Source organism: Aythya marila (assembly GCF_965140915.1).
Source record: "Aythya marila genome assembly, chromosome: 15".
NCBI classification, from domain to species: domain Eukaryota; kingdom Metazoa; phylum Chordata; class Aves; order Anseriformes; family Anatidae; genus Aythya; species Aythya marila.
The window spans coordinates 5,804,448-5,818,201 of record NC_139056.1 but is presented as its reverse complement, the minus strand read 5'-3'; the positions used below and the strand labels follow the sequence as shown (position 1 = coordinate 5,818,201).

General features: G+C 66.9%; 1 protein-coding gene across 4 annotated transcripts; it reads right to left on the bottom strand.

The window, feature by feature from the left end:
• Positions 1–557: 557 nt before the first annotated feature.
• Positions 558–13,545, bottom strand: SBK1 (SH3 domain binding kinase 1). Of its 4 annotated transcripts, none has more exons than XM_082772109.1 (4): positions 12,898–13,545; positions 2,409–2,606; positions 2,074–2,276; positions 558–1,495 (listed from the first exon to the last, which is right to left on the bottom strand). In XM_082772109.1, exons 1-4 carry the CDS (start codon positions 13,019–13,021, stop codon positions 707–709), a joined length of 1,314 nt encoding a protein of 437 aa, XP_082628235.1. In that variant the 5' UTR covers positions 13,022–13,545; the 3' UTR covers positions 558–706. The 4 variants fall into 4 exon arrangements, with proteins under 4 accessions (XP_082628235.1, XP_082628236.1, XP_082628237.1 ...); XM_082772110.1 differs by having other exon boundaries at positions 2,409–2,611; positions 12,898–13,537; XM_082772111.1 differs by lacking the exon at positions 12,898–13,545 and adding an exon at positions 8,566–8,643 and having other exon boundaries at positions 2,409–2,611.
• Positions 13,546–13,754: the final 209 nt, after the last annotated feature.

Here is a 13,754-nt window from a genome sequence, read left to right as displayed (position 1 = left end):
AGCCCAAACCCCCCCCCAGCCGCAGCTCCCCAGCCCCAGCAGGGTCCCTCCGGCCATCGCCGCCCCGCGCCGGGGCAGGGAGGACAGGGTGACACACAGTGACACTTGCTACATCAATGGCTGCCGGCGCACGGCGGCGGCTGCGCAGCACCTCCCGCGGCATGGAGCCAGCGGGGGGGGGGCCTCCTCCATCGCCGCCCTCCGCGCCCCCTCCCGGTCCCCCCAGCGGGGCAGGGACCGGTGCCAGGGGTCAGCTCGCCGCCCCGAAGGCCTCCTCCATGGCGTGGGGTCATCGGCCTTCCTGGGGCTGGGCATGGCGGGGGTCCCAGCGCAGCCCCCCCGTCTCATAATTATTATTATTATTATTGGGGGACCCCTCCCCATGCCACTGCAGGGGGGTCCTGGAGGGGGCGGCGCAGCTGCTGGGCAGGGGACGGTGGCACCGGCGTCCTCCCCAGCTCCTGCCACGCGGGCGGGACAGCGGGGCCAGCATCCTCGGCGCTACCGAGCGCAACCAGTTTTGTCCTTTTCCTCTTGATTTTTCTTTCTGTTGTTGGTTTCGTTTTTGTGTTTTGTTTTTTTTTTTTTTTTTTGCTTCGGGAGGAACGGCTCCCGGTCCTGCTGCCGCCACCGCCAGCAGCCCCTTGCCCATCCTGTCCCCGGGCTGGAGCCGCTGGGAAAGGAGCCGCGCGCCGCCCCGGTGCCCTCAGACGCAGATCTCTATTGCTGTGGCCAGGACCATCTGCCCTTTGCCTTTGTCCTGCCGGCCGTCTGTCCTGCTGGCCGGCCCGGGCGAGGCCGCGCTCGGCTCGGGGCCGGCGAGCCGGGGCCCGCTGCCGTCGGTCAGGATGGTCCTCTTGAGCGGCGCGGGCGTGCAGGAGCCGGCCGCCTCGTGGCGGTGCGCCCCGGCCGGCAGCTTGTCCCCGGCGTGCTTGCGGGAGCGGTAGGAGGGCCGGCGGCGCACCTCGGCCATCAGGTCGTACTTGATGAAGTAGAAGACCTCCTTGACGGGGCAGCGCTTCTCCGGGTCGAGGGCCAGCAGGCGCTGGAACATGCGCAGCGCGCTGTCCGTGAAGCGCCGCCACTGCGAGGGCAGCCCCGCCAGCCGCCCCTTCTGCCACCGCACGAACTCCTCGAAGAAGGTGTCGGAGGCAGCCGCCGCCTCCCAGGGGAAGTTGCCGGTGAGGACGCAGAAGATGAGCACCCCGAAGGCCCAGACGTCGATGCTGGTGTCCACGGCGAAGCCCTCGGCCCGGCCGGCTTGGCACACCTCGGGCGCCGTGTAGGGGATGGTGCCGCTGATGCGCTTGACCCGGCAGCCCACCTTGCGGGTCATGCCGAAGTCGGCCAGTTTGACGCGGCGGCAGTCGCGGTCGAAGAGCAGCACGTTCTCCGGCTTGATGTCCCGGTGCACCAGGCTCTTGCTGTGCATGTAGTCCAGCGCCAGGCCCAGCTGCTGCACGCAGCGCTTCACCATGTCCTCGGGGAGCCCCACCTGCGGGTGCGGGACACGGTCATCCCCTGCCACCCCACCCGGCCCGCCCGCGGACCCCCGGTGCCAGCTGCTGCTCCGTTTGCTGTGCACCGGGGTTTTACTCTAGGTGTCTCCCATCTTGCTCCACGGGGCTTCTCCACTTTTTGCTTCCCTTTCTCCACCCTTCCTCCTCTCCCCCACCCCTTCTGCTCCAGGGATGCCCAAAGCAGGACCAAGCCAGTGGGGTTCCCAGGCCACTATTTATGGGACCCAGGCCACCCAGGGGATGGGCAATGGGTCTGGTGATGGGTCCCAGCACACCCAGGGGAAAGTTTCTGAGTCCCAGGACACCCAGGGGATGGGCGAAGGGCCCCTGCTTTTAGGTGCTGCAGTACTTCGGTGTTGGCACCGCTGCCAGCGGGACTGCCCCAGGTGGATGTGCCTGGTCCCCACATGTCAGGCTCCAAACAGCTCCACAGGCACCGGGAGCCCCACCTTGCACCCTCGTGAAGTGCGAGTCGGGTCGGTGGCTTTGCCCAGCATCCTGAGGACACTGAGCCCTCGCGCCTCCCACCCCAGCACCCCGCTGCGGCTCCCACCTGCGGGGGGATGATGTCGAAGAGGTCCCCGCCCGGGGCGTACTCCTGAGCAAAGACGTAGCAGTCCTCAGTCTCGAAGACCACATCAAAAACCTTGATGATGAAGGGGCTGGAGGAGAGCGTGTTGGTGATGCTGAACTCCCGCAGGAAGTTCTTCAGCTTCGTCTTGCTCTTGTTGACAAACTTCAGGGCCATCTTGGTGCCTGCAGCGGGCAGAGGGCTGGCTGAGCACGGGGCATGGCCGGCAGCAGCGCTGCGTGCCCAGCGGCCACATTCCCGAGCTCGGCCACGCACGGGGGCTCCCCCCTGCTCGCTGCCCACCCCGCTCCCCTCACCTGTGCTTTTGTGGGACACCAGGTCCACCTTGCCGTAGGTGCCCTTGCCGAGCTCGCGGATGAGGTCGTAGTGCTTGTTGATGTCGGTGCCCGAGAGGGTGCGGATGGCCAGGGACTGCATGTCTTCGGTGATGAGCGGCACCCCGCAGCAGGCCAGCTTGCGCGACGGCTCCTGCTCAATCGACCCGGCACTCATGGCTGTGCTGCAAGGCAGAGGCGCGTCACGGCTTTGGCCCGCGAGGACGACGGGAGCCAGCCCCGTCCCCTAACCCCGCTCTGCCCGCACAGAGCATCCCTCGAGAGCCCAGCACACCCAGGGAGATGCCCCAGGACCCCAAAAAGCCCCCGCAACCAGCACAGCCTCCGCACGGCGCACCAGGAGCTGAGCTCCCACTCACCACCACGCCGCAGCCAAACCACCCTCTGAGCATCTTCAGCGAGCGCTGCCCTCCTTCGTCCCCAAAACCACGAACCCGGCGCCGCTCCCCGACCGGCCCGGCACAGCGCCCGGCTCGCCCCGGCCCACGGACACTGGGAACCCCCGGGATGGCCGCAGAGAGGGGACCTGGGCGGATGGAGCCGGCTGCGTTTGTTTTGTAGCAGATTGACAAAAATCATGGGATAGCAGCTGAGCGGGCGCGGGTATATATTTAGATTTTTAATGCGGCAAAAAAAAAAAAGAAAGAAAAAAAAAAAAAACACTCAAAATTAATTCCAGTGCCTCCGGGACAAGCGGCATCCCTGGGTCCCAGGACCGGGGCTGAGCCTTGTGCCATGGCCCCACGGAGACTGAGGGGGAGCAACGGAGCTGGCGGAGAGGAGGTGGATGAAGGGCATCAAGGAGCAAACCTGGGAGGAGAGGGGAGCGGAGACGCACGGGGACGGTCCTGGCCCTGCCCTGCCCGATGCACGGGGACCTGCTTGTCTGCTGAGGCTGAACCCGATCTCCAAACTCGCCCTTGTTTCTTTAAACTACGGCCGTGCTGCCTCTCATCCCAGTTTTTCTTTTTTTTTTTCTTTCCTGGGAAGTTGGGCAAAAAATAGAAAAGGAACTTAAACATCATGATGTTCCAAAAATGTAACGGCTTGACTCATAAGATCTCCAAAGCAGCTCATCTCCATAGTGCTTTATTGGCCTTGTGGAAGAGGAGCACCATCTCAGTGTCTGGTTGCTGGAGGTGGAGGTGGGTTAGTGCAGAAGCTAAATGGATGCAGCAGGACTAAAAACAGCTCGCAATACCCTACAAGAAGAATGATGGCTGCACTTGAATTTACAGTCCAGCTTGTCAATGTCTGTTAATTAACCTGTGTTGAAATACTATTATTCAAGTCGGCAAAGTTGTTTTTTTTATTAAAAAAAACATGCCTGTGGGATATGAGATGAAGGACTGCCTGCTGCTGAGCAGCTCTCCAAGTCAAGGACTGCTTGCTTTTCCTTAATCTGGGCTTTTTCTAACCTCCTGCCTGATGGGTTTTTGAGGCCGTGCTGCAGAAAGCTCCCTCCTGACCTGCCACAGAGACGTGGCCCTCAGAAATGGGTGTCCCCAGGGATGGACGTGTCCCCGAGGAGGGGGAGTCCCTGGGGATGGGGCTGCTGCTCGCAACGCCCCCAGCTCGGCCGCTGTCCTCCCCGAAGTGCCAGCAGGTTGGATGGGAGCACGGAGCCACTGCCATTCCCAGGAAAATCCAGCAGCGGCGGCGGCCAAAACACCAACACGCCCAGAAAAAAAAAAAAAAAAAAAAAAAAAAAAAAGGAAACACAGAAGTTTTCATTAAAAATTGAAATGCTTTGAAAACATGCTGGTTCCTATGTAAACAGCAAAGGCAGCAGCGGGGACAGGGACGAGGACGCTTCCATCTGGCTCTGCACAGTCACGAGGACTGCGGGACACCCGTCCCCACCTGAATTTTGGGGAGCTGCTGGGGAAGGAGCTCTGCCCCACGAGGGGAACGCCGGCATCCCGCCGTGCCCGAGCAGCCACCACCACGGCACGAGCCCAGGGGTGACACCCAAGGGGCAGCAAAGCCACCGCCGGGTGCCACCGGTCCCCACTGCCCGCTGCAGGCAGCTTGCGCCGTCATCTGCGTGTCCTGAACCGTTTCTCCTACTATTCAGACTAAAATTGTTCTGTGTTTAAGCTTGAGAACCATTTATCTCATTGAGCGAGGAGGATAATCCACCCACTGCTTCCTCGCTCCATGGCATGTATTTATAGGCAGGCGCTCGTCTCCCGGCGGCAGCTGTCTCTCCTCTCTCCTCTCTCCTCTCTCTCCTCTCCCCGAGCCTCCCCTGCTCCGTGGTCCCCAGCACCCGGTCCCCATCGCCCGCCAAGGCCCCGGTGCCACCCGCTGCAGGCGCGATGCTGCACGAGCCACTCGGCCGAGTGCCGAGCCCTGGGCGCATCGGCTCTGCCAATAAGTAATTGGCAACTCATTAAGAGCTCATTGAGAGGAGCAGGGGCAGGGAGAGGCGGCTGCCGGAGCGGTGGCTGCTTGGAAATGGAGAGGGGAAGGGATAAAAAAATCCCTCCGGCCACATCGGAGGGGGACAGGTCAGAAAACCAGCCCGGCTTTAAACGGAGGAGCAGGGTTTGGTGCTGGGGGTTTGGGAAGAAGCCCACGGGGCAGGGCTCGGGGCTCTGCAGGACACAGATTTCCCTTTTAGCAAGGAACGCAAAGCGCCCAGCAGCGGGCAGGCGTCCCCGCGTCCCAGCCGGAGGAAACTGAGGCACAAAGCAAGGAAGCGACTTCCCGCGGCCACACAATGCGCCAGGGGCCAGCATCGGCCCCACGTGTCCCGGTTCTGCTCCCACGGTGAGCGGGGTCCCCTGGCACCAAGCAGGCACCGGCCCTCGCTCCCCATCCAGGTGTGGGGATGGGGGGACCAGGGCTGTGACACAGCCCCGGGGTGGGATGAGGTATCCCATCCTGGCCCGCATCCCGTGAGGAGCTCTGCACGCTGCTCTGCACCCGTTCAAGCACCAGGAGCCCTTCCTGAGCCCATTTTGGGGGGAAGGATGCTACGGGCTGAGCTGGCAGCCAACCCGCCGCGTGCCGCACCGCGACTTTGCTGGAGGAGTCACCGCAGGACACTCGGGGCCGATCCGCGCAGCACCTCTGGATGCTCGCCCTGCAGCTCAGCCCCAGGCGCCGAGGGCAAGCTGAGAAAACCGGGGCTCTACCAGCGGCGAGGAGCAAGAAGGGGACAGCAGAGCTCACCTGTGCCCGGCGCAGCCCCACCAGGGCTGTCCCCGCGTCCCTCACCGCCCTGGCGATGCCCACGCCGCGGCCGGCAGCAGCCGGGGCCGAGCCGCAGGCTCTCAGCGTGCCGCTCCATTTCCAGCCTCCGCCGCCTCTCGGCTCCGTTCTCATCTGACCCCATTACGGGAACATGTCAGCTCCTCGCGGCTCGTCGGGGCCGTGGGGACGGGCGCCAGGCAGAGCAGCGTTATTAGCTGCGTTTCCCCTGGGCACCAGGACACCGGCATCCGGGGACATCGGCAAGGGCACCTTGGCCTAACGAGGCCAACGTCTCCACGGGAGGGCATTGTGCAGGGGATGGGACGCTCGGGGTGTTTTTTTGCCAGGGTTGGTGGTGTTGCAGGGCAAGACCCACGTGGGTGCAGCCAGAAGGCCGTGAGCACAGGGGGAAAACATCCATGTCCCAGCTACTGACCCCGCTCCAGTCCCTCCTTTTTCCTGCGCAGGGAACGGGGGGAATCGCTGCCGTTTTGGGGTTTCTGAAACCCCAAAAGCTGGCCCTAAAGGCAGCAGGCAGCAGCTGGGGGTGGCCGCCCGACACCAGCACACACACAAGTGATGCCATGGCCTTAAGTGTGCACGGGGAGAGGGCGCCTTCGCCGGGACCCACAGCGGGGCTGCCCAACGCTGCAGCACTTTGGGAGCTGCCCAGCATCCCGCAACCCGGGAGGAGCAACCAGCACCCAGAGGGCAATGGACGGGGCAACAGCTCCTTGGCCTCTCGTTTCTCACGGAGCGAGACCTGACCCCTCGCAGCGGTGACCTGAAGCGCTCTGGAAAGCCCTGGGAGGTGCTGGATGCCACATGCCATACGCCTCAGCCAGTGCCACGCTGCCCTGATCTCCACCGAAGCAATGGTGCCATCCCAGTTCCTGGGTCCGTGACACTTCTCTGCACGGTGGCACCGCGTCCCCAGCCGGCCGGATTTCCTCACACCTCCACTCCCAGGCCGGGGCAGTGCCCGGCAGCAGCCCTGAAACAGGGATCGGCTTCAGCAGAGCCGGTGAGCGCCCCGCAGAGTGCGCGATCGCGGCACATGGGGGCTGCCCTCCTCCTCCTGGTGGAGACCTCTCAGCTACAGGGCAGGGGCAGGCCCCGCTTCACCCACCAGCACCCCAGCAGCAGGAGCCATCTCCCACCCCAGCCCGTGACGAGCTTCTCCAGCCCTTGGTCCCGACAACCCAGGTTGCACAGGCGGCCTCGAGAAATTTTGGGGAGAGCACATCGCCAGCAGCCCCGCTCTGTCCAACGGCACCCGCGGCCCTCCTGAGGGACCGGCAGCGCCCCGAGGAGCCTCGGTGCGCCCCACGCTGCTCTCCTGGAGCTTCTGGGAGGATTTTCCCTGCCCTTGCCCCCAGCTCGGCACTTGACACAGCACCGCTTCCGTACAGCGCGGCCCGACGACAGGACCTTGGCTGCCTTTCAGCGCGCTGCCTTCCCAGGATTTTTCCTGCTGAAGGGGATTGCTTTGTTAGGACCTCAGCTCCTTCTGCCTCCGGCTCCTCCCGCCTTCTCCCAGACTTGCCGCTGGCACCGGGGATTTATGATTACTTCATTGTTTGATTGGTTTCATCAGCCTGTCAGCATCTCCCTCCCGAAACTCTTCCACCAGTGCCGGCAGCACCGCGCCTTCGGGATCGGCAAAGACAAACGCCGCGAGCGGCACCTGCCTGGTCCCCGCGGGGCTGGGCCAGCCACGGCCTCGTCCCTTCCCACCCTTGGGGCAGCGTCCCTGCCACCTCGGTGCCAAAACCAGCACCACGGCCACTCCAGAGGGGTTGTGTCCCCACGGAGGGGCTGTGTCCCCACACTGGACCCTCACAAGCCGGTGCCGCCCGTGGCCCGCTCACCCCAGCGCCCCAGCTGCCACCGCTAGGGACAAGTTGCCAAGGTGTGGTCACCAAATCCTTCAGCTATGCCCCGAAATGTCCCAGCCCTTTGGGGAAGGGCAGAGCGAGGCCACTGGAGCCGCAGCGAGCCGGGATGCCGCCGGTTGGCGGGCTCAGCACCACGGGTCGAGGCTTCGCCTCCCGGCACACGGCACCGGGTACCCGACGCTCGCCAGCCCCAGGGTGGGTGGCAGTGGGGGTGCGCTCCCCTCGCCCACCGCTGCCAGGGGGATGCTGTGAGGGCTCGGGGCTGCCCCCGGTGCCCTTGCCCACCTTGCCCACCGCTCGCTGCCGTCCCCGCTCCTCTGTGGGGTCGCTGCCCCCAGCCCCGCTCTGGGCACGGCGCCGCCGCATCGCCCCCAGCCTCCCGGATCGCCCCTCGTGTCCTCGAGCCGTCCCCGCGTGTCGCCGGGCGGCGAGGACGGAGCCCCCCCGGACCCTCCCCGACCCCCCAGCGCCCTCCCCACTCCTCCCCAGCCCCTCTCGGCCACAAAACTCCTCTCGGCTCGGGCTCACGCCGCTTCCGTCTCCGGCCCCGGCAGCCGCAGGGCTGGGGCCGCACCGGGCGGGGGCTGCGGCGCAGGTGGCGGCGGGGACCGGGCGGGGACCGGGGGGCGCTGGGGGGGGGGTCTCGGTGCGGGGCTGGGGAGGGGGCGACCCCAGGCAGGGGCTGGGAGCGGGGGGGCTGTCCCCGAGCCCCCCATGCACACACACACACACACACACACACAGCCGGGGGGGAGCGGGGGGCCGCCGGTTTTTTTCCGATTTTTGTTTTTTTTTTTTTTTTCAATAATCATCCCTTTGATCGGGCTCCTCTCGAAATGGCGCTTCCCCCCCCCTCTCCCCCCGTATCCTTTTTCCCCTTCCCCTCCCCTCCAATCTCGCCGTGCAGACAAAAGGGCCGCTCCGCCGCCCGCACAAAGCCGAGCTCCGCCGCTCCTCCCTTCCCCTCCGCCGCACCGGGGCCGGCCCCGAACCGCACCGGGACCAGCTCGGAGCCTTACCGGGGGGGCTCGGACCCCTCCGTCCTCGGCGGCACCGGCAGCCTCCTCCCTCAGCCCCCCGCTCGGGGCCGCTCCGCCGGGCTCATCCCGAGCAACCGGAGCCGGGAGCGGCGCCCCCCCCCCCAGCTCCTCGCCGCCGGAGCCCCCCCGGCCGGGCAGCGCCGCCGCCGCCCCGCCCCCGGCCCCGCCTCCGTGATCCACGCGGGGAGCGCGGCACGGGTGGGGGCGCCCCCTCCCACCCCCCCCCCCCGGCACCCACGCGTGTCCCCTTGTCCCCAGCCCCGCTCGCGTCCCGTCGGCGCCGGGCAGCGGGTTGGGGACGGTGGGCATGGGGATGGGGATGGGGATGGGGATGGGGATGGGGATGGGGATGGGGATGGGGACCCCCCCCCTCCCCGCATCGGTCCGGGTGTCCCCCCCCGGGGTGGGTGCTGAGAGTGGGAGAAGCGTTTTTGGGGGAGAAAACGGCCGGAAGGGGCAACGCTGCGGGAAATTGGGGTGGGCACGGAGGGGACCTCGGGGACACGCCGGGTGGAAGGGGCCTCGCCGGTGCCACCGCACGATCGGGCCCCGCGCCCTGACCGCCCCCCACACCCAGCTGCCCCCCGGGGCTGTCCCCGTGTCCCCTCCCGGTGCCACCCCAGCGGCAGCAGCTCCCCGGGTGCGGAGCTGCCCCCTGGATCCCTCCCGCCGGCCCTACTGCTAGCTGCGGGCTGTTTCTAGGTCAGATACGGGGAGCGGTGCCGGGGAGCAGCGCCAGGGGAACCTGCGTGGGGACAGTGGCCACGGACCCAGGACACGGCACCCGCCCCGGTGACATCGGGGGACCAGCAGCGGGGACAGGGAGCGCTGCGGGTGCTGCTGTTTGCAGCCCCGTTGGGCACAGCGGGTTTGGGGGAGCGCACGGTGCGTCCTACAGTGAGCTGTGGGGAAAGTGCCTGCTCCGTGGGGTGCCGTGGGGCTCCGTGGGGCTCTGTGGGGCTCCGTGGGGCACCGTGGGGCTCTGTGGGGCTCTGTGGGGCTGGGTCGCCCCTGCCCATCGGACGCTGGGTTTGCAACTGCAGACCGCGCCCCAGCACGTGGCAGGCCGTTGGTCACGCACAGATGGAATAATAACAGCAACGACAATAACACCGGCTCCTGTTTGCACAAAGCTCACGGTCTCCAAAGCATTTAGAGAATATTAATAACTAATTATGATCAGCGAGATGAAGGGAGCCGGGTCCAACACGTTTGTCACCCAGCGCAGTCCCAGACCGTGCCAAAGCCCCGAGTGCCCCCGGGATTCCCGCCAGCGGCTCCGGGGGACACGTCCCAGCTTGTGCTGGGGGATGAGCTCGGGCAGAGCAGGCAGTGGGAAAATGACCCAGAAAAGGGAAAAGGCAAATTGTGGCTCCTCAGGAATGGCTTCCTGCATCGCCACGAGCACCACGAGGGTTCGGAGAGCCAAGGACGAGCTGGGGACACGCAGGTCCCTGCTGGAGCTGCTGTTCGGATCGGAGCTGCCTGCGTGCCACAGAGAGGGCGACCAGCTCGGGGACACATCCCCAGATCTGGGGTAAGCAGCTGTGAACGCACCCAATGCTTGAGAAAGGCTGGGATTGGAGCATCTCCCCCCCGCAAGCCGAGAGAGAAGTGTTGCAGAAGCAGAAAGCCCGAGCTGGTTCTAAAAGCCCCGTCCCCTCCAAACTCGGAGAGGTCGCTCATCCCCTCGCCATCTCTCGGAGCCGTGAGCCGTGAGCAGCTCAGCCCAAAACGAAGGCGCCGCCGCCGCGAGCGGTGCTGCCGGAGGGCAGAGCTGGTGGCCACGGCCGGCGGGCACGGAGCCGCTGTCACGCCTTGGTGCCAGGAGCTGAAACCTGCCTGGAGCTGATGGCGGGGATGCTGGGGAGGAGCAGGCAGGGAGGGAGGCAGGGAGAAAGGCAGGGAGGGAGAAAGGGAGGCAGGGAGGGATGGAGGCAGGGAGGGATGGAGGCAGGGAGGGAGGCAGCCGCGGAGCGGAGCACGCCGGGAGCCGCAGCGGGAGCAGCCGGGGATGCGCTCGGCCCCCGGGGAGGTGCCTCCCCTCCCGGCTGCTTTTGGAGATTTTCCCCCATCGAGCTCCCAAACCTGCTGTGCCCTGCCGGGAGCTGCCCAGCCTTCGCTCCGCCTCTCGCTCCGTGACCTTCACTGCTCGTGGGTCATCCTCACCGCGTGTGGCCGCTGCTGCTCGCCCACCTGGGGGTACCCGACCCATGGGGGGGGCAGGGGGGTCCCAAGGGGACGCAGGGCCGGTGGGAGCCGGTGATCCTTCCATGCGATGCTCCCCTGTGCCCAGAGCAGATTCCTGGCTGCTGCTCCCAAGGTCAGGGAGGAGACGCAGCCCAGGGCACCGCAGGGCGCAGGCTGCAGCCCTGCTGGGGACAGGCTGAGCCACTGCTGACGGCCATCGGGGCACTGCCTCCCCTCCCGCAGCCCCCCAGGCTCCATCCCCTGCTCCTGGGGGGCAGGGGAGCAGCGGTGACCCCAAGCCAGCCGGGCAGGGGGCTCAGCCTTCTGCTGCTGCCTCCCTCGGCACACGGGGGGTGCACGAGGCCACAGGAGCCGCTTGCAGGCAGCTGGGGAGCAGCGTTAACTCTGGAGCGTAATGATGGCCACTGAGTTACTGCTTGGAGAAGAAACGTAACGGCTTGTTTTTGGGGGTGTTTCTTCCGAAATGAAGCAGAAGGGGGGGTTCTCTGGGGGTGTGAGGGGGTCACGGCGCCGTGTTGCTCCCCCAGGTCTGGGTGCAGAGCCGCAGGCAGTGTTTCCCGTCCCATTTACAGCCAGGGCCAGTTCAAAGCCAGCAGCAGGAGCAAGACAGGGGCATGGGGACAGCCCGGCACGGCCCGGCCCGGCTCAGCGCTCCTGCCGCCTCCGCTCGCAGCCCGTTCTGCTGGCACCATCTAGCGAGGGCGAGGGGACCGGCAGCAGCCGCCAGCACCGCGTGCGGGTGGCCCGGTGGCTCGGTGGCCCGGTGGCCCGGTGCTGTCCCCTGTCCCCTGTCCCCCAGCCCGCTCGGGGATGTCCCCTCCCTGCTCCATCCAGGCTCCGGGTGCGGGAGGCGCAGCGGGACAGGAGCCGGGGGTGCTCGGGGGCTGCTTCGTGCCCCGCTGCCAGCCCCGGTGCCCCGCGTCACCGCGTCCCCCCAGCCCCTGGGCCATGACTCACGGTGATGGAGGCTCCAAAAATAATTAAAAAAAAAAAAAAAAAAGTGTTTTACCCACCAAAATAAATCCTACAGCTTCCGCCGTGCTGGCAGGAAGGACGGACACCTTGCAGAGTGCCCGGGCTGCCACGTGCCCACCGGGGATGAGCCACAGCTCGGCTCACAGCCCTGCCTGGCCCCTGGGACCCAGACCTGGCCCTGGTGGGTGCCCCTGCCACGGCAGGAGGAACGGCCAGGGGTGGAGGGAGGGGGCTTTGCCCCGGGGACGGTGGCATGGGCCAGCAGGCGGCAGTGGCCCAGTGCCACAGAGGAGCAGCTGGGCACGGCGTGTGCCGGCGTTCACACCTCGCGTCCCTGCCGGCTGCCCGGATAATTCAGGCACCGCGCGTTTGCCTTGGCTGCCGCTCAGCAGCGCGGGTGGGAGAGGTTTTGGGGCCAGAAAACAGCGGGGAGGGAGGGAGCCGAGTGCTGGTGCCGCTGCAGAGAGGCCTTTGCAAGCTGGCGCTCGTGGCCCTCCCTGGGGACCAGCACCTGCCCCCTGCGGTCTCTGGGAGCAGGGTCTGGCCCCGCTGAGAGGAGAGGGCACGGGCAGGATGGTGGCAGGGTGCCCTGTTTGTAGGGCAGCCGGCTGTCCCACAGCTGGAGGTGGCCGAGCAGGAGCTGCCACACCAGCTGCACGGGGACGAGTCCTGGGGGCACATCAGCATCAGTGCCACCCCAAAATCCAAGCCAGCCCGCTGCCCCCAGGGCTCCCCATGCTGCCGGGGCAGCCCTGCAGCAGGACACAGCCCCCAGCTCCTCCAGAGCTGCTGCGACCTGTTGGGATGCGGCAGGAGGTGCACCCCAGCCGACAGTCCCACTCCTGTGGGCACAGCATGGCACGGCACGGCACCAGGGAGGGACACACACACACACACACACCTCTTGGAGAGCTGCTGGCAGGGAAGCACATGCTGGATGTGCTCACGTGCTGGGCACGCAGCCTCTCCTGGCACAGCGTGGCACAGAGCCGAGCCCCGGACCCCTCCAGCCGTGTCTGCTCCAGGGCAGGCTCTGGCACAGGCTCTGCAGGTGGTTTTCCACTGGTCACTGTCCCCAACCCGCCTCGGTGCCGTGTCCCCCCGCGGCATCCCCGTGGCACTGACCTGTGCAGGTGCAGGGGCTGCAGCTCCTCTTTCTGGAAGCAGACGAAGCAGAAGGAATCCATCGCGCCAACGCACCCGGGTGAGGGGGAATCCAGGCCGGGCAGCGCCGGAGAAGTGTTGGCATCTTCCTCGCCCTCAGCAGTGCCGCCGGCGGGGTCTCACATTCACCCGGCCAGGGCCATGGTGTCAGGGAGCCCCTCACACCGCTGGGCCGGCCGCTCACCGCATGGGGAGGCAGCACCGGGCTGGGACGTGTCCCTCATCACCCTCGCCGTGGAGCCAGCAGTGCCCGGTGCCACCCCGGCACCCATCGCGCAGCAGTGCTCAGGGGCTGCGTGCGGGGTCCGAGGGGTCCAGCAGGGCAGGACGAGGCCCCGGCCGAGCCCTCGTGGCACTTCAGAGGCCAGAGGATGCGGCCACCCCACTCTGGACCCCGGCGCCCATGTGGCACCCAGGCGGCGGGCACAGCCCCGGTGCCCGTGGCCCCGTCACCGCTGCGTCCCCGGCGCAGGACTTGGTGGCAGGCAGGCGGCCGGGCCCCGCGTGGCCGCGGAGGAAAGTTGGAGATCTCACCGGCAGAGCCGCCGCTCGCTCTGGCAGCTCCGGCGGCGTGCGGGTATTAATAGCTCCAGAGCCATGCGGCGAGGCTGGGGATTAACTCCTCGGCTGCCGCCGCCGGCCCTGCCCGGGCTCCGCGCTGGTGCCGCGGGGTTTGGCGGCGCCGCGGCTGAGACCTGGCAAACTCAGCGCTGTGCCGGTGGGGCGAGGCAGGGCGGCCGTGGTGGCGGTGTCCCGGAGCAGCAGGGCCTCGTCCCGGCCCGTGTCCCACCCCCTGGGGTGACAGCAGAGGGCAGGTC